Source organism: Neopelma chrysocephalum, unplaced genomic scaffold (assembly GCF_003984885.1).
Source record: "Neopelma chrysocephalum unplaced genomic scaffold, ASM398488v2 Primary Assembly neopelma1_93, whole genome shotgun sequence".
Taxonomy (NCBI): Eukaryota; Metazoa; Chordata; class Aves; order Passeriformes; family Pipridae; genus Neopelma; species Neopelma chrysocephalum.
Genome location: NW_020897755.1, coordinates 707,473 through 727,314, shown reverse-complemented (window position 1 = coordinate 727,314; position 19,842 = coordinate 707,473). Strand labels below are relative to the sequence as shown.

At 54.6% G+C, this 19,842-nt stretch overlaps 1 protein-coding gene across 4 annotated transcripts in view; it reads right to left on the bottom strand.

Moving 5' to 3' along the window:
• LOC113972527 (ankyrin repeat and fibronectin type-III domain-containing protein 1-like) overlaps nt 1–19,842 on the bottom strand; it is a 193,194-nt gene that overhangs the window by 163,718 nt on the left and 9,634 nt on the right. For all 4 annotated transcript variants that reach the window (XM_027693717.1, XM_027693719.1, XM_027693716.1 and 1 more), the window contains 2 exons: nt 7,805–7,998; nt 1,484–1,701 (listed from right to left, as the gene is read on the bottom strand). In XM_027693717.1, coding sequence (XP_027549518.1) covers nt 1,484–1,701; nt 7,805–7,998 — 412 coding nt within the window. The remainder of the gene's footprint in view (nt 1–1,483; nt 1,702–7,804; nt 7,999–19,842) is intronic.

The window sequence follows — 19,842 nt, the reverse complement described above, 5'->3', positions numbered from 1 at the left end:
AAGAGGTGCTGGGATGGCATCGAGCAGGCAGGGGCAGGGGGCTGCTCTACAGGGCAGGGCAGAACCCACCTCTCTGTAGGCACCAGGACACTGTGCTGAGAGTCCAAGGGCTTCCACATGTGCAGAAGGGAGGCCATGGGGAACAAGTCCCATGGAGATACTGAAAAAACATCCCTGCAAGAGGAATGGTCCCCAGTGTCACAGTGCCCTCCTGTCCCTCCCGCTGTGCTGGGTGCACCTGGGGCCGCAGACCCAGGCAGACAGACAAAGCAGGCATTGTCTTACCCCACAGCAGGGCCGCCTCAGCTTGAACAGCTCCAGCATCTTTCAGCCACTCATCTCCATCCCTGAGCTTTCACCTGCTTCCCGAGCCAAGGCAGCAGCTCCCACAGAGATGGTTCACTGGCAGTGCCTGGGTCGTGACCAGCTCGCCCAGACTCACCCCCACAGCACCCACTGCTGTCACCAACACGCTGTGAGGGTGGAACTGTCCTCCGGGGGGAAAAGCAGCATTACATCCAATGATCCATCCAAGCACAAGCAGGGAGGGAGAGCCCCCAGACTCACACTGTCCAGCAGTGATTCAGCCCAGGCACAGCAGGAGCAGCCCTGGGGCAGGACCAGCCCCTCCTCTGGGTTAGAGGAACATCAGCAATTTTGGGGGTCTCAGATGTGTCTGAGCAAAGCCTGGGGAAGGATGAGCCCCACTCCCTCAGCCTCAGCACCTCGGGGTGCACAGGCACACACTCCCTACTCTGCTCCCATTGTACCAATGCTCTCGCCCATTGCCAATCGACACCGAGTGCTTTTCATCACGGAGACACCCGAGCCCTCATTACATCCCCAAGCCCCTAACGAGGCAGGACAAGGCCATACGAACCCCGGGATCGGGTGTCTCTGGGTAAGAGAAGAGGCAAAGCCCATTAAACATTGATCAGAGCTCCTGCAGCTGCGGTGCAGCCCTGACGTGTCCCGGCTGTCCGGCCACCAGGATGCTCCAAAGGGCCAGGAAGGGCTGAGCTGCCCCAGGGACTCAGTGCTGAGCTGCCCCAGGGACTCAGTGCTGGCTTATTGTTGCCCCAGCCCCTCACTCTTGGCACAGGACAAACCTTTGGGAAGATGCAGTTCCTCATGCACATGAGGCTGAGCACAGGAAAGCTTGTTTCCTACTTTCAGCCTCGTTCCATGCTTTGGACAGCCCAGGGACCACGTCCTTGTCCCACACATCACCTGGCTGAGCACCAGCCACCCCCGAGCCAGCGACAGCCCACCGAGATCAGGGAGCCAGGAACCCCCTCGGCTGAGGGGCTCTGCCACGGTGTGGGCAAACTCGAGCTGCCACTGCCATCTGCTCTACCACGCTGGAGCAGCCTCTCTGTCTGTTGTTTTGGGAATGTTGGCCATAAGAACAGCTCTGGGCCCCGTCGGTGTTTTTGGGAAGCCGTGTGTGTGTGAGTGGGGTGGGGCAGACCCCGGTACTCACGAATTGCCGCCGCAGCTTGGTCTTGACGCGCTCGGCCTTGGTCTCTGCGGGGTGCACGGCATAGCTGAGGGAGCCCAGGTGGTTGTCCACGGACAGGCTCTTCCTCATGTAGAAGGAGCGGGTGCGGAAGTAGCTGAACGGGGCGTCCTCCACCGCCGTGCCCAGCTGGGGGTCCCGCGGGGGGTCCGTGCAGTCGTCCTCCAGCCGCCAGGCCTCCCCTGGGGAGGACAAGGACACGCCACCCCATCAGATCCACAGCCCAGGATGTGTCCTACCCTCCGGCACACCTCGGGGGATGCTCAGTGGGCATCCCATCCCACACCCACCTGCAGGCCCTGGGGTGCAGATGCTGTGGGATCCACTCCCCGGGGAGGGATCAGAGGGCACGTCCCTGCTGCAAACCCCTGAGTATCCCCTGCCCCAGGCAACAGCCCCTGCTCCCAACGTGCCCAGCCCCACATACCCACAGCCCCCAATACCCTCCTGGCAGGGATCAGTCAAATATAGTTAAAATCATGGAATGGTTTGTGTTGGAATGGATCTTAAAGCTCATCTCATTTCACCCCCTGCCATGGCAGGGACACCTTCCAGTAGTCCAGGTTGCTCCAAGTCCTGCTCAATCTGGTCTTGAAATCTTGCTTTGTGTATGCGAAAAACGAGGCACCACAAATGTTACAAATTACATTTGCTGCCATCTCCTCCTGCAGAAAAAAACCCTTTATGGCACAGCCAGGAGCAAATCAACAGCCACACGAAGGATAGAAGCCAGACCTCCTGTCTGCACCAGCCCGTCCCCAGCAGCTCTGCAGGGCTGGGAGCCTGGGGACAAACCTCACTGACACTGTGACAGTGGTGGCAGTGGCAAAGGACAGGCAGCATCACGCAAGGCTGGTGCTCCCAGGGCAGGACTGACCACACTTTCATTGCAACAAAAGAGAAAAACAATCGAACAACAGGAAATGTCTCCAGAATATCACTGCTCCACTCTTCTCCCTTCAGCTCGGATGCCGCCTGCTTTTCTTGCCAAGCTCTTTTTCACATCTGGAGCTTGCCCTGCCTCCCCCCTTAAGCCAAAATCACTGCTCAAGCCATGACAAACAAACAATAAAAGCCTCTTGTTCAATTCTTGGAAAAATTATCAATTTTCAGCCCAAAAGTGCATCTCACGGGGTTGTCATCAGAGGCTCTGCCCCTCCTGCAGCCTCTTCCCAAGGCAAGTGCCTCACTACTAAAATCCCAGCACCTCTGAGCACAAACGACTGTGACCCCACTACTCCAGGGCTGAGGAGCAAAACAATTCCAGAATCTGAAGCAGATAATGGCCCTAAGGTAAAACCCAGCCCCAGTCCAGTTTACCCAGGAAGGCTGTGGGGTTTACATGGAACACGATGGGACACAGGCTAGACTACAAGCCATCAGAGGAGCAACCACCTACTTACATTGCCAGAGGGCAGGGTTAGATGGGATATTGGGAAGGAATTCTTCCCTGTGAGGGTGGTGAGGCCCTGGCACAGGTTGCCCAGAGAAGCTGTGGCTGCCCCATCCCTGGAAGTGTCCAAGGCCAGGTTGGACGGGGCTTGAATTCACCTGGGATAATGGAAGGTGTCCCTGCCCATGGCAGGGGGTTGGAATGAGATGAGGTTTAAAGTCCCTTCCAACCCAAACTATTCTGTGATTCCATGAAAGAGGCAACCCAGAGCACAGCACTCCGAGCACTTTGTCGTTTTTTTTCCTCCCCTACTTTCAATTTAATAAGCTGCTGCTGCTCCTCTCCAAATGTCACCTCACACAACACAGGAACTGCTGTTTGAAAGCTGTGATTGTTCAACGCACAAACACGTCAATCGGAGGCAGATCCAGACTGGGAGGCAGAGGCAGCATCGCCCTGGGAACGTGGCAGGAAACGGGAGGAGACCCACCCACCACGCAGGGAAATCACACACGGAGGGAGGAACCAGCCCCAGTGCCCCCGTGCTCACCTGCAATGGCCCAGTCACTGCCTGTGCCACCCTCTGTCCCCAGGACTGTGCCCTCCCAGCCCCACAGGGTGCTCAGCCCCAGACACCCCTGCTCTGCCACCCTGGGCGAGGGAGTCCAAGGCTGTGTGCTGAACAAGGGAGAGGACACTCTCTCCTCTGAGCAGGACAGCTCTCCTGAGGATGAGGAGTTGGGATTCAAGCCTCATCTGGGTCACATCTGATCTCACTGATCCCAGTTTCCCAAGGATTTTGCTGCTCTTGGTCTCTTCTCTCTCCAAGGAGCTACAGGAGCTGCATCCTCCAGCACAGTCCAGGATCTGCTCCCTGGCTTCCCCAAGAGGTGATCCTAACCAAACTGTGGTCCCTCCTCCCTGGGCATGGGGAGCCACTGCAGGAAAGAGCCTTGTCTACCCCAAAAGGATTTTCTGTGTGCTGAAGGAGCTTGTTCCTGGTTGCTGCCAAACAAGTAAATCAATGATCAAGCCCAGAATGGTCAGAAGGGAAACATCAAGAAGTCATAGAATCACAGGATGGTTTGGGTTGGAAGGGACTTTAAAGCTCATCTTGTTCCACCCCCTTGCTATAGGCAGGGATGCCACTCACTAGATCAGGTTGTTTAGTGTCCCATCCAAACTGGAGAGGAAATTCCAGGGACAGGAGAAAGCCCACAGCCTGGAGGCCAACCATCCTCATGCTCTTCTGCCCTGGAGCTGCTCACCCCTCTGGCACCCAGAGCTGTGCCCTCAACATGGGCACCTCTGAAAGGACTCCTAAACACCCCCTTGGGCTTGACAGCAACGATTCCTGCAAAGCCTTTCTTCCCTCCGAATTTGAAGTGGTGGGGAGGACACACATCAAAGGATGAAGGGGGCAGCAAGGACAGAGACCTGGTGCCTCTTCAGCACCTCCTTTGAGCATGGACAGGATGATCCCTGCAAGCGTTAGGAAAATTAGTTCCAGGATCCTGGTCTAAGCTCAAATCCAGCTGCTTCCTTTTGGCTTCTTTCCTTTCCTCCCATGGGCATAACTCCCAACAAACTCACACCAACCTTGCTATCAGTTCGCTTCTTCCCAGCTCCACAGCAGGGCACAGAGCCAGCTCCTGAAGAGCTCTGCATGTTGCCTGACAGACAAGGGAGGGGGGAGGCAGGGAAGAGCTCCAGAGTGGTCTGCTCCTTCCAGGTGCAAAAGGAGGGAATTGCAAGGGATCAGGAATGTAAACCACACGCAGCAACCTCCCTGGGCAGGCTGCAGGTGAGGGTTGCAGGTGAGAGCTGCAGGCAGCCAAAGGCTGAGAAGAAGCCCCTGCCTGCTGTAGGAGGAACAGAGAGCAACAGAGAGTCTTTCTCAGTCTCACACCTAAAACTTCCCAGGAGAAGAAGGGATGAGAAGCTAAAGGCAGCTCATTTCTCTGTGCCACCAGCCTGTGTGAAATCTCTTGGTACACTGCAGTGTGACACCCAAGGGATAATTGCTGGGACAAGGCAGGCACTGCCCCTGTTCAATCAAGCCTCATTTGTGCTTGTCTTCTACTTGCTATATCCCAGGCTTGTGGCCATAAGGATTTGAGGTTAATCCAGGAGCACTGCTCCGGGCAAGGGAGTGAAGGATACAGGATGGAGAAGGAGAACCTGGGGCCTGTCCCACCTGACCACATCACTGTTGTGGGTTACCTGAAGGGGAAAACCAAAACCACACCAACAGGACACCCAGACCTGTTGACCAGCCCAGCCTCGGTCCCTGAATGAAAAGGAAGGAGTTTTTTGAGAGGAGAGGATCTGGCAGGCTCAGCAGTCGCAGGCTCAGCTCTTCTGTCCATTCTTGGGGCCCCAGTTCCCTGCCAGGCACCTTGGTACCCTCACAAGGATCTGCAGAGGAGCTGTGATGCCACAGCAGGACAATCGCCTGTGTCCTCCCATGGAGTGACAGGGCACACCCCTCCTCCAGCACTGACACACTGGAACCATGGGACACAAAGGAAAAGGCTGAGGAACATGTTCTGATGGTCAGATGAGGATGTCACACCTCATCCACTTCTCCCACCCTGCTTGGTGACTCCTCTGCTCGTGGCCCCCCAAACAGCAGCAAGCCAGAGTGCAGTTTCCTGCCCATGGAGTGGTGAACTCTCCAGGATGATGAGCTTATCACCTCTCCCATGGACAGCCCTGCTCCTGCCAAGCCTCATGGCCCTGTGGATGAGCCTCTTCCCGAGCTCATTTTGGCCATGTCCCCCTGTCTCGAATGGGGAGCGGTGGCACCTGCTCAAAGCAAATTCACCAGTTCTTTAAGAAAAGGTACTTGTCAGAGAATCGTGGAATGTTTTGACTTGGAAAGGACCTTACAGACCATCTCATTCCACCCCCTGCCATGGGCAGGGACACCTTCCACTAGCCCAGGTGAATCCAAGCCCCATCCAGCCTGACCTTGGACACTTCCAAGGGATGGGGCAGCCACAGCTTCTCTGGGCAACCTGTTCCATTTCCTCTCTCCTGACACCCTGCAGCCCCACTGTAACTCACAGATCCCTGTGGGAATCCTGCTTTCCTTGCCAGCACCCTGGGGCTCGTTAACTTGCCCCATGCTGCCCCTCTCCTGTCCTGCTGCCCAGACATCCCATCCTGCAGTGCCATCCCTTCTTTTCCTCCTCCGTGACAGCATCCTGGTAGCCTTCATGAGCAGTTAATTAGCAGCTCCTAATTGAGCCAGAAAAATAACAAGGGAGGATCTGGACAGAAAACAACTCCTCATTCATTCATCCAAGGCTCTGGCTATGCAGGGAGCCTTCCAATCTGCAAGGGTTTTCCTACACCTCCTCCTCCTCTTGGCATCCTTGGCACCTTCCAGCCACGAGTAAAGCAAGATCCTGAACCCTTGTTATGTGAACTCAGGGCTCTTCCTCACTCCTGCTGTGCAGGGAGGGCTGTGCACAGGGCTTGCTCCAGGATGGTTGTTCCATGGAGATCGAGCCCCTCACAGGAGAGGAGGTGTTTGCAGCAGAGGCTGATCAGTTTGCAGTGGGTCTGACTCACTCTGGGACATCACCCCACGGTCTTACACCAGCCTCCCACTCCCTCTCTCCCTCCCCCTCCAGCACAGCTCCCTGGAATAACCAGCACACCAACCAGGGACCTGCAGAGGGGTGCTATGGATACCCCTTGTGGGGGATGCTACACAACCTCACCTACAGGCATTCTTCCCATCCCACTCCAGCAATTTGATGGGCTGAAAGAAAAAACGTGGGTCCCAAACACAGCAGAGCAGTTGCTCAGGAGCTGCAGGACACCCAGGGGCTCCACCAGGACAAGCACAGCAGGATGGGCTCAGCAGCATCCCAGATCTGCTCTGTGCATGGCTTTTGGGAGAATTAGTAGCACCACGAAAAAAGTGCAGCCTGCAAAGCACTAAAATTAATCCATGGTTTGGACAGCTGCTCTGCTGGGTAACACAGGGATCCAACTGTGAGCGGGTTAGACTTAAAAAAACATAAAAATAAAAAAATCCAAGGGTGCTGTTTGAAGGGAGCTGTTTTATAAGGATTTTATTCAGCCCTGGGTTGTCAGCCCTGGCTTGCAGGCCTTATCTTTGTTTCAGTGCTAATAATCCCTTTTCCCATTATTTTTATAGTCCCAGCGTGATCCTGCTGGCACCAAAAGCACTGAAACACTTTGGCCACCAGCGGTTTTGCCAATAAACTTGCTCAGAGCAGCTGGTCCAACCATATTAGTATTTCATCAGGATCAGCATGAGAGTAGAAGAACACGATAAAAACCCTCAGAGCTGAACCAAGGGCCAACACACACTGCCAGGCTGGGGAGCATTCACAAACCTCCAAGGCCAGGACTGTGGGAAGAGAACATTGAGATGCTCCTGCTGCTGCTCCTGACAGAGACCATCTATGAGTGCCCTGAAGCCACTTCATGGCACAGAAAAGAAGCACTTGTGCCTGTTGCAGAGGCCAAGGAGCTCCTGAGAGAGCAGCTCACCCAGGCACATGTGGCCAGGAGAGGCAGCTCATCCAGAGGCAGAAAGATCCAAGCACCACCCCCAGGCAGAATGCTCCAGGCATCACCTCTCCACCTTGGGTGCCTTTCAACATCCAACTCTTCTTTTTCATCAGCATAATACGAGGGATGGGGAGGTTTAAGTACCAAGCTCAAAGAAAGGTCCAACCAGGGGCAAAAAACCCCAAAAGTTTGTCAAGAAGGGCTGGTTTTGGAGTAGGATAAACCCCACCCAGGCTGGAGCTGGACTTGTTATTTGTGCCCCTGGAGGAGCAGGGAAGGTTCTCTGGGGTTTTGCAGTGGGAAGGGGCAGAGGCTCATCCCGGTGTCGCAGAACTCACCGGCTGAAGGGACCGTGCAGCCTTTCTGGTGGTCAGAGGCCGAGCACTTCTTGTAGGGCTTCTGCTCCGGCATCTCCTCCCTGTAGGCCGTGGAGTCGAGGAGGGGGAGCCTGCTCAGGACCGGGGACTGTGGGATGCTGGGCAGCGTCCGGGACTTGCCCAAGAGCGGCCGCTGCAGCTTTCTGTCCAGAGACCTGAGGGGAGAGAACACAGGGCACAGCCCTTCAGCAGCAGGGACGGGGCTTCACAGGACCCCTCTGGGACACACAGGCTGCCTACTGAGCACAGGGCCCTTCCTAAAATCATGGAATTGTTTAGGTTGCAAAAGTCCTCTACGATCACCGAGTCCAACCATTATCCCAGCACTAACCCATGTCCACAAACGCCACATCCACACCTTTTTTAAATGCTTCCAGGGATGGTGACTTCACCGCTGCTCTGGGCAGCCTGTTCCAATAGCTGACCACCCCTTCCATGATGAAATTTTCCCAATAGTTGATTGAAACTTCCTCTGGCACAGCTTGAGGCTGTTACATCTTGTCCTGTCCCTTGTTCCCTGGGAGCAGAGCCTGACCCCCCCCTCCTGTCAGGGAGTTGCAGAGCCAGAAGGTCCCCCCTGAGCCTCCTTTTCTCCAGGCTGAGCCCCCCCAGCTCCCTCAGCCGCTCCTGCTGCTCCAGCCCCTTCCCCAGCTCCATTCCCTTCCCTGGACACGCTCCAGCCCCTCGGTGTCTCTTGTCTGAGGGTCCCAGAACTGCCCCCAGGGCTGGAGGTGCCCCAGCAGTGCCAGCACAGGGACGGGCACTGCCCTGGGCCTGTGGCCACACCATGGCTGGTACAGTCCAGGGGCCACTGCCCTTCTTGCCCACCTGGGCACACGCCAGCTCATGTTGAGCACCACGCTGTTTGCAAAGCTGCTGCTGTCCCAGGAAAGCCCTCTCCCTTGGCCAGTACTGCAATGAGCATTTGCATCTTAAACTGCAAGGCATAAGCAGCATAAACAGCACACAAAGCATTCTAGCACCCACTCCACCTCAAAACTCACAGGTAATCTGAATTAAGCAAATAAAGAAAGCAGCAGGTTCAAGATTGAAGGGATACAAATTGTCTTTAAGACAGTAGAACCCCCAGTGAGCATCATCCAAGACACCAGAAAGGTATTCGTGGTAGAAACCAGGTCACTCCAGGGTCCCAGGGTCGGGCACTAGAGAAGGTTCAGACTCCAACAGCAGGGACTGCAGAGTTCATGAAGGTGTCATGAAATATGTAGAAACACAAATTCAAGGTCTCTGTGGGGTCAAAACTCACTTGAATTTGATGATGGGGTCTCCAAATCTGCAGGGGTGACCAGGACACACATCCATGTGCTGGCAGTGTGATCATGTGTCACCACCTCCTCCAAAAGCCCAGAGTGAGCCAAGCACTGCAATGGGAGTGGGTCCCCCTTCTCCTGCTTCACCCCAGAGCCTCCACTGAGGGATGGACCTCAGGTGCCCTCCTCAGGTCTGACACTGGCCCAGGCCATGCTGCAGGACCCCAGAAATGTGACAAAAAGGAGCAGAGCCCAGCACTGCCGTGGGGTGAGGAGGCATGCGGGCATCGCCCTGTGCTGGGGGTACAGGCTGAGGTCACCCCAAGGCTGTCCCTTGCTGTCACAGAACCCACAGCTGAGCCCAAAGGAGCCCCCAGCACACCCCAAGGGGGCTGTTCCCAAATCACAGAACCGTGGAATGGTTTGGGTTGGAAGGGACCTTAGAGATCATCTCATTCCAACCCCCTGCCATGGGCAAATCTCACACTGAATGGTGCAGATCCTTCAAATTTCCATCCAAAATTCAATTCTTTGCTGGTTTATGCTCATTTGTTCTTGTGCCAATATTAACCTTTAGCTTAAATAATTATCCCCCCTCTCTGGTGTTTGCTCCCATGATTAATTTCCATTATAATGAAGTCCCAGCCCCTTTCCACCTGCATTTTTCAAGGCTGATTAAGAAAAGTTCTTTCAGTCTCCTCTCACAAAATGAGCTTTCATTCCCCATGGATGCTTCCACACCTCTCAGTGCCCTCCCTCTACCTTGGACTCAGCATCCTCCACCTGTCTTGGAGCATTACAAAATCCCAGGATGGTTTGGACTGGGAGGGGCCTTGCAGCTCATCCAGTTCCAACCCCCTGCCATGGGCAGGGACACCTTCCACTAGCCCAGGTTGCTCCAAGCCCCGTCCAACCTGGCCTTGGACACTTCCAGGGATGGGGCAGCCACAGCTGCTCTGGGCAACCTGTGCCAGGGCCTCCCCAGCCTCACCGCTAACAATTCCTTCCCAATATCCTGCCCTCTGGCAGTGGGAAGCCATTCCCCCTTGCCCTTGTTCAAAGTGCCTCTCTAGCTCTCTTGGAGCCCCTATAGGCCCTGGAGCCTTCTCTTCTCCAGGTGAACACCCCCAGCTCCCCCAGCCTGGCTTTAGCCTTGTGATCATGCAGAGCTGAGCTCCCAGTGCAGACTGCAGGGCAGCCCCTCTCTCTCCCTGCATGTTCCAGCACTAAATTTCATCCTAGTTCACTCTCCAGTCCTGCAGGTCAGGCAGGCAGAGTCTGTGGTGCCAGAGCTCCTGCCCCTCAGTGCCGCCTGTCCCCCGCCAGGCTGATCCCGGTTGGTTTTCCCTCCTGTCCCAGCCGTGGCAGCAGCTCCCAAGTGTGTCGGTGTCTGATGTCGCCCAGAGGTGAGCAGTGACATGGGGGTGGTGCCATGCAGCCATTTCCCACGGGATGGTCCCACTAACACCTCAGGGACATGGCTGGGACACTGCCAGCCCCGAGGGTGTGTGCCCCGAGCAGGGATGGGGAGCACATCTCAACGTTAGGATCAGAATTTTGGTAATATAAATCAGTCACATTCTCTCTTAATGCCCAAGTGAAGCTGCACAGAGTGCTCTGGGAATGGGACAGGGACAGTATTGCCCCAGTCCTGGAGAGGCACTTCCACAGCTGTGTCAGGTGCTCAGCACCATCCTGCCCACCCCAAGCACCACATTTCACTGGGAATCAGCATGGAAACGAGCTGCACCAGGAGATACAAAGCCAGAATTAGCATCCTGAGCCGTTTCTATTCCAGCAGAACATTTGTACCTCTCATTGTAACACATTTCACTGGCACAAGGCAACGGGGATGGAGCTTAACACGTCGCTGTGCTGCATAAATGAGTTCAAAACATTCCTTTCTTCTTGCATGCAAATCCCAGGATATCTGTGTACAGCTCCATCACCTGCAGAACCTCATGAACATTTTAGTGCTCCATCCTTTTGTGCCCACAGGGCCACTCACACGAGTCACACAGCAGGGAAAACAGAAGAATTCACTCTGTTAGAGGAGCGATTTTAAGTTGTATATCTGCAGGGAGTGATTTATTTTATCAGAAAAAGCAAAACAACTAGAAAGCTGTTTAGATCTGAAATCTGAACTCGAATTCCCAAGCACACTCTGGCTTTGTGAATCTGTCATCCTGTGTGTTGTGACTGAACCCCTGTTCCACACAGCCTCTCGCCCACCCCAACCTCCCCAGTGAGATGGGGAGGAGAATCAGAAAAAAGGTAAACCCCATGGCTTGAGATAAGAACAGTTTAATAACTGAAATACAGTAAAATTTAATTATTATAATAATAACTGTAATGAAAATGGAGATAAGAAAAGAGCGAGAGGATTAAAATCCCAGACAGACAAGTGGTGCCCAGTACAGTCTCTCACCACACAAAAAGCCCAACTGGTCTCCCAGCCAACTTCCCCAGTTTCTGTACTGGGCATGACGTTCCATGGTCCGGAATATCCCTCTGGCCAGTTTGGATCAGCTGTCCTGGCCATGATCCCTCCCAGTTCTTGTCACCTCCTTGCTGGCAGAGCATGGGAAATGGAAAATCCTTGACTTAGGGAGAGCACTGCTCAGCAACAACCAAACCATCAGTGTGTCACCAACATCCTAAATCCCAACCAGAGCCCTGGACCAGCTTCTGGGGAGAAAATTAACTCTATTCCAGTCAAAACCAGGACTCTGTGCACAGCTCCAACAGCAACTGTCAGCAGGACCTGATCCCACTGGGAAGTCACATTGTGTCTACATCTGCTTCTCAAGCAGGCTCCCCAGCTGGGTGCTCTCAAGGATGCCACATCCCATTAGTAGAGATCCCTGTTGGAGTGTAAAGCTCGATTAGAAAAGCCATAATCAACACTGCTGCAGCCTATATTTAGCTGCTGTTCAGCATTTGGGTAGGAAGGAGAGCACATAATCAAGTCATGACAAGGGTGGAAAAATCCTTCTGGCTGCGTGTGAGAGCTCAGGCAGGAGCCCAGTGACAGCTCCATCACTTCCCAGTCCACAGCCAGAAGGGGAAATGTAGGACCATCACTGGGGCCAGGTCCCTGTCACCAGCCCTGGGGAGAGCCACAGGTCACCTCAAGCCAGGGAAAAGCTCCTCTCCTGGAGTCCTCTGAGGATGCAGAATCTTTACCCCCCCAAGTTTTCAGGGCTCATCAGCTCTGCTGCCTCCAAGGTTGCAGGTCTCCCCAGGAGAAGGATGAAGGATCCAAACCCAGGCACACATCTCACCCGCCTCTTCCCCCATGCTAAAGATCTCCTTTTGCTAACTAGGCAGCAGGCACTGCTTCCCCAGGCTCTGCTGAAAGCACACAGGCTGACACAAAGAGTCACAGGGGCAAAAAAAAGTGGAAAGAAAATAGGCAGAAGACATCTCCAAAGCTGTGCTGTGTCCAGTGCCTTCCCTGCTGGAATGTCCTGACTGGGTGGCTTCTCTACCCCCATGGAAAGAGAGGGGAAGGGCTGAGATAAAGGGAAGGATAGAGAAAAGGTTAATGCAAGTTAAACTGGGGAAAGCCAGATCCTGCCTCTCTCCTGCAAGCTGGAAGCAAACTGCACTCCCAGCTTGTTTCTGTGTGGGAGAAGCTGCTCTCTGGAGGGCACTTCCCAGCCCAATCCATGCAGTCTGCAGCTTGCCTGGGAAGCATAGAGGAGTCACACCAGCCCCAGAAGAAATCCAGCAGCACAACAGAGAGAGCAGTAGGAGGGGAAAAGAACCCTAAATCCACTATTCTCACAATCCAAAAAGGACCCCAACAAGCCTCCCCAATTTACACGATTTTCCTGGGAACTGAGCAAGAAAACATTCTGCACATCTCCTGGAAATGGGCCACCAAGGATGGTGACCCTGCAGAGATGTCCCATTCCTGAGAAGAGAGAAGCCTTCACTCTGCCACAGCACCAGTCCCAGCAGCTCTCAGACAAACCCAAGCACCCACTGCCCAAATCCAGCTCCCCCCTGCCTTCCCAGAGGAGAGCTATTCATGGAAAATGGGAAGGAGAAGGGGAGGGCAATCTGGGGTGGAAGGCTAAAGAGGGAGAGGGGCAGAGGAGCGGGGCAGCAGCTACCCCAGACCTTGCCTGCCTTCCCCAGAGCTGTGGCTTGGTGACAGCCCTGACATGTGAGGGACACGAGGGGCCACTTCCAAGCTCCGAGGGGGACAACACGTGTCCCAAAGATCTCACAGCCCCCAGTGGCAAATAAGAATTAAAAAAAATATGTAGACAGAGAAGCCAAAGTGCTGCTCCTCCTCCTGCAGCACCACATGGCATCCCACAGGTAACTGGGGAGGGCTCCTCTACACCCTCAGTTCACTAAATCTGCTGAGAGAAGGAAGCTGATAAAGCTGAAGCTTTGGGGTAGAACAGCTGAATGTGGTGAGCCTGGGTTGAGGGGGGATGGCAGAGAGAGGGGCCAGGAGAGCCTGGTTATTGCAGAGGGACACTGCTCCCAGATCTTCTCCTGCCTGTAACACGCTGCTCAGCCCGCTCCTCCAAGGAGGTGTAACTTAGCAACCTGACCTTAAAAACTCAGCAAGGGTTCCAGCTGGATTCAGAGAAACGGGAGATGCTACAAGCCAGGAGGAGCCATTACCCACCACAGCCCCCTCTGGAATCAGGAGGAAGAAGGTGAGCACCTCCTGTACAGCCCACGGCCTCTTACTAAAACAAATCGCTGCAAGATGGAAAAAAAATGAACAAAACACCCACATCCACTCCCTGAAACAGCCTGTGGAGACCCCAACAGGCATAAGGTGACAGGGAAAACACAGGTCCCAAAGTGCTCACCGTCCTAAAAGGCCAACAAGGATGCTAAAGAGCCAGGGCAGGAGGAGTGCTGCATCCAGGCCTGGGGTCCTCAGCACAAGACAAATGTGGAGCTGCTGGAATGAGTCCAGAGGAGGCCAGGAAGGTGCTCCACGGGCTGGAGCCCCTCTGCTCTGGAGCCAGGCTGGGAGAGCTGGGGGTGTTCACCTGGAGAACAGAAGGCTCCAGGGAGACCTGAGAGCCCCTTCCAGTGCCTACAGAGGCTCCAGGAGAGCTGGAGAGGGACTTGGGACAAGGGATGGAGGGACAGGACAAGGGGGAATGGCTTCCCACTGACACAGGGCAGGGATAGATGGGATATTGGGGAGAAATTCTTCCCTGTGAGGGTGGTGAGGCCCTGGCACAGGCTGGCCGGAGAAGCTGTGGCTGCCCCATCCCTGGAAGTGTTGAAGTCCAGGTTGGACAGGGCTTGGATTCACCTGGGCTGGTGGAAGGTGTCCCTGCCCATGGCAGGGGGTTGGAATGAGATGGGACTTTAAGGTCCCTTTTACGACAACCCACCTTTTGGGGGAAGGACCCCCTTCAGGATGGGTCATCACACCTTCCCACCCAAACCATGCTGTGATTCCATGAGGTTTCCCTGCAGTGCTCAGCTCCATGGCACAGGGATCATCTTGTACTGCCATCCCTAGGGTACTGCCCCACACTTTCCATGCCCAGGGGAGAGGCAGAACCTGCTCCCACAGGAAGCAGCCGGGACACCCCACCAGCCCGGGCTGGAACCAGGCCAGCCCAGCTCCCAGAGCCCAAAGCAAGGCACAGCTGAGCTTCTGACAGCCCAGGAGTGCACGGTGCTCAGCAGTGTGAGCTGTGCCTCGGGGGGGCTGTGAGCCCTGGGGTTAGCAGGGATTTGAGCCAGGAGCTCCTCCATCCCCACCAGACAAGCCAACATCTGCCTGCAGCTGGTTTCTGCAGAGGGGCTCCACAGGAAAAGGCAGCAGCAGGAGCAGAAGGGAAGCAGAGGAGGCTGAAGGTGTCTCAGAAGCTTTTCTTGGACAGAAGCACAAGGCAGCAATGACAGTGCCTCTGGGATGGGGTTCAGTGTGGTCCAGCACCCAAAGCAAGACCCCAGGGAGGGCAGGGAATTAAGTTTAAGGGGGTCACACAGCAGTGGGGAAGCCTAGAGAAGGAGTCTGAGAGGAAGAGATCAACTGGGTAAGACACAGAGTAGTCTTGGAAACCAAAGGCCAAGGATTTCGGAAGAGCAGAGCCTTCAGAGGGCATCCTCACCTGTCCAAATCACCAGTTTGCTCTGCAAACCTTATGAGCTGTGAGCAAACCCGTGAGTCACTGGCACTGTTTCCAGTGGATTGACCCCGTGGGCTGCAAATCCAAAGAAAATCACTGAGACATCTTTCCTTTGCATTCGAAAAACACCCAAACAGAAAACCTTCCCTTCTGGCTGCCCGGTGTATGTGTGAGGAGCGGAGGACGAGAGCTGAAACAGAGCATCTTTCATCTGGCTGGGAGACAGTTTCAAAGCAAAACAAAACCCAAAACAGCATTCAGCATGCAAGTTCAGAAAAGAAAAAAACCAGCCATGTGAAGCTATAAAAATACCTTCCCAGGCTCAGCTGCGAGCTGGTAAATACCATGATTTCCACCAGCTGGTTTGCAAAAGCTTCTTCTCCTGCCACCTCTCTGGCTTGCAGAGCATCCCTCCAGCCAGAGCACTGAACAAAACACCACCGGCATCCAGGGAATAATTGCTCCTGTCCCTGCAAATGTGCTTTGACTCAGAGGGATGAGCCAGGCTCCAGGGGCTGGGGGAGGTGCAGGAGAGGAGGGCACACACCCCATGTGCTGAGGGCAGCAAAATGTTCCAGGGGTACTTGGAGAAGGATTCAGCACCACTGACTCCTACGAGCTGCTGTGCCCCGAAGGCCCAGCCCTGCTCCCAATACCACCCTGCTGGGCTGGGCACAAGTTCCAGATTTCCCAGGAAAGGGCCAGGAGTCCTTTCTGTGGCTGAAGCTGCCCTGCAGAGCGCTCAAGTGGGCAACAACCTCTCACCCACCAGGTAAAGAAAGACCTGCTACTGCTGCTCACCCCCAGCACCACTGACACCACTCCAGAGTCCAAGCTGGGCAACAGGCAAAGCCACCCCCAGGGATGAAAAGAACAAACTCTGCACATCAGCAGGCCCAGACCAGGCACCGTGGCTGCGTTTCACAGCAACGCCTCCATTGCACCAGTCACTGAAATCCAATTGTTAAAGAGGGATAAGGAAATATGCTGGGGCCAGACACTGCTGTTCATTCATTCAAAGTATGTTGGTTTCTTTGTTAAAAGAACGTGTTTTTCCAGCTCTGTTGCAGGCAGTGAACCACACTCCCAGCCAGCAGGGAGCTCTGCCCACTCCCCAACCCAGAAGCACTCCCTGGGTCCCTGGGGGCCCTCACCGGGCTCACCTTGCCCTCTCTCTGTCCCTGTGGTACCACCAGACTGTCCCCTCCCCATCCCACAGGTGAGAGGAGCCCTGTGCTCCCCCCTGCCCACCTGCTGCACTGCTCACACACCATTCACAGGGGTGAAGCAGGGACCGGGCTCTCGAGGGGGCTCTGGCAGAGCCCAGCCCGGCTGGAGCTGCACCTCCACAACAAAAACTCAAAAGGCAGAAAGTCCCCAGTGCAGGGAAAGAAGCAGGAACATCCATGGAGTGTGAACATCTATCCTGCTCGCAGAGTTCCCTCTGATAAATGGGCAGGGAGGGCAGACGAAGGTGAACACACGAGTCCCGGTGCGGCAGTGAAGCAGACGAGCATCCTCCCTCCCGGCAGCTCCAGAGCGTGACCTGCATCCTCAGGACCAGTGTGGGGAATGTCCCAGCATCCCTGTGCTCGTAGCCAGGCTCTGCCATCCAGGTGATGCAGAGAGAATGGCCAAAGGCATCCAGGGTGCTCTGCAGGGAACACAACACACTCTGCGGAAGGAAGAGCGCTGAGGCTGCGCTCCCCACCTTAGGAAGGAGGGTGTTTGAGATGCATAAAGAAGCTCACAAGCCAAAGGTCTTGCACACTGAAAGTCAGCTCATGAGCAGAATTCAAACCCCAGGGACACACCAGTGACTTGCAAACGTGGCCAGCCCCGAGGCGGGAGAGGGACAGCAAAGTGTGGCTGGGACGTGGTTGGGACGCAGCCACTGCACGATGGACACACTGACTCAGGGCAGAGACCAGCCCAGAGCAAAGCAGTGCAGGAACACAGCTCCTTGCTGTAAAGGACAGAGTGCCCAGTGCCACCACACCAGTAACCACACACTGATGGGAGTGAAAGGGAGGGAGAGCAGAGAGGAGAAGGGGTTCTATGACCTGCCAAGGCTGGGGCACAGCAGACACCTCCCTCTCCCCACGCTCACAAGACACAACCACAGACGTCGTGCCCTGGCTCCTGGCTTTTCTTTTCTGGGGTTTATGCACTTCCTGTCTGCCCTGAGAAATTTCGGGGACAAAAGCTAATGAAGCACAAGTGACATGGATGACAAACATCCCAGCTCCAATTTAAAAGGCTGGCTAATGTACAGATAAATACAAGACTGACTCCTTCATACTTGCAAACACCTTTCAGGGAGGATGTGAAGGGGTCCAGCACTGCAGCCACCTCCAGCACCGGAGCTGTGATGCTCCTGCACTGCAGCCCCCCAGCTCCTGGTCCCATTCCCAGTCCCATGACACAGGGCTGGTCTCCCCTGGTGCTTCAAAATCCGAGTCACACGACAGAGGAGACAAAAAGCCGCTGAGATCATCTTGGAAAGAACGCTGCTGCTCCTGACAACCACGGGGCAGAGGCTTCAGGCCTGAACTCGATGTGCTCCAGCACAGAGAGACACTCCAGACAGCTGTCGGAGCAGCTCAGTTTGCTTTAAATCCCATAATTTCTGCAGCGTGACCAAGTTTTCCAGCACTGGAGGCGAACAGTGGCAGAGCTGATCCGTCTCTGACTACTAACCCCTGGCAAAAATAATTATTTCATATGTTTTGGTCAAAAAACAGATTTATAATCATAGGCATGTTGTTGTTTTAAACCCTCCTGGGCACCACCTTTCATCCAGAATCTTGGGCTGGTTTTCATTTTCATCTGAAGCACAAGAGGGAGGTCACCACCAGGGTCAGAGGGACAAGCCCATTCAACAAGACACATTTTTATGCTCCCAACACAACACACTAAAATCCCTCAAAAAAATGGCTTTCAGTGCAGGACTAATGGGAGCTGTGAGGAGCTGGGAGCAGAGCTCCAGCAAGGACCCCTCCAAGCTGCTCATAGCCAGGTTAATGGATTTTATCTGTCTTGTGAGGGAAAGAACAGGAGCAAAGAGGCCCAAAACAGCACAGAGGAAGTCCAGCCCTGCCCATGTCAGCAACAAGGGCCAGGCAGGAGCACTTGGGGATGGGTTTCCTTGAGGGCAGACTCAGGTCTGGTCCCAGCCAGCCCCTCACTGAACTTCACCACTGAGGGCAAGGAACCAATCCCCAGGGCTGGAGGTCCAGCCATGGGATGCAAGGAAGCAAAGCCCACAAACATTTCATTTCCAAGCAAGAGCCCGGGCACAGCTTCAGCTGCCGGGCTGGCTGCAGAATCACAGCATCATTAAGGTGGAAGAAGACCTGTAAGATCATCAAATCCAACCATCAACCAGCACCACCACCATGTTCACCACTAAACCACATCCTCAAGGGCCGCATCCACACGGCTTTTGAACGCTCCAGGAATGGGGACTCGGCCACTTCTGTGAGCAGTGTCAGCTCAGCTCCCGCAGAGGAAGGCAGGGACAGGTTCTGCCAGGGGAAGCACAGCCCTGCTGCAGGATGCACCTCCCTGCTGGTGGAAAAACAGCCCCTAAAATCCTCAGCTGCAATAAGATCTCCCTCTCTCAGTGAAGAGGTTGTGGCTGCCCCATCCCTGGAAGTGTCCAAGGCCAGGTTGGACGGGGTTTGGAGCAACCTGGGACAGTGGAAGGTGTTCCTGCCCATGGCAGGGGGTGGAATGAGATGAGCTTTAAGGTCCCTTCCCACCCAAACCAGGCTGTGATTCTGTGATAAATTTTATCTATTTGTTGTTTAAAGCAACATAAAAATGCACTGAAGCTTTCCAGCTTTTCCACAAACATGGATTTGCAGCCGAAAAATAGATGTACCAGAGACAGCCACACAAATTCTGCACGCAGGTCAGGCAGCAGGACCAGGAGCAGCCAGCAGGCACAAATGCCAGCTCCAGTGGTTTCCAGACATCTGTGGAAGCACATGGATGCTCCAGGCAGGTGTACCCACACCGGGGGCTGCCTCAGGTGGGGGATGAGGGTTGGGGCTCTGCTCTGCTCCCCTCACACCAAAGTGCCTGTTATAGCCAGTGAACCAGAAGGAGCTGCTTATTCCCTCCTGCATTCTCTCTCATAAAAAAAAATGCAAACTAAAAATATTTTGCATTAATTTGTATAATTGCCAAGTATTCCCCGAGGAGAAAACAAAACTTTTTGTGGAAAAAAACCTTTTTAATTATTAAATGAAGTATTCTAGTTTTTCCATCTGAAATATTCCCAGTAGCACTATCCTTTTTTTCTTTCCTCTTTGAAATGCTTCTTCCTGGGTCTAGAGAGAGTCTTTTTTGTCAATATAGCCCCTCTCCCCTTCCACACCAGCTCTGCCTGAGCCAGCTCAGCCCCACACATGTGACTGCCCAGTGTCCCCCCTGGGACTGCACAGTATCCCCAAACATTTCAGAGATCACCCAGCGTCCCCACACACCCTGGAGACCACCCAGTGTCCCCACCACCCCAGAGGCTGCCCAGTGTGCCCACACACCTCGGGGACCTCCCAGTGTCCCCACACACCCCAGAGGTTCCCCAATGTCC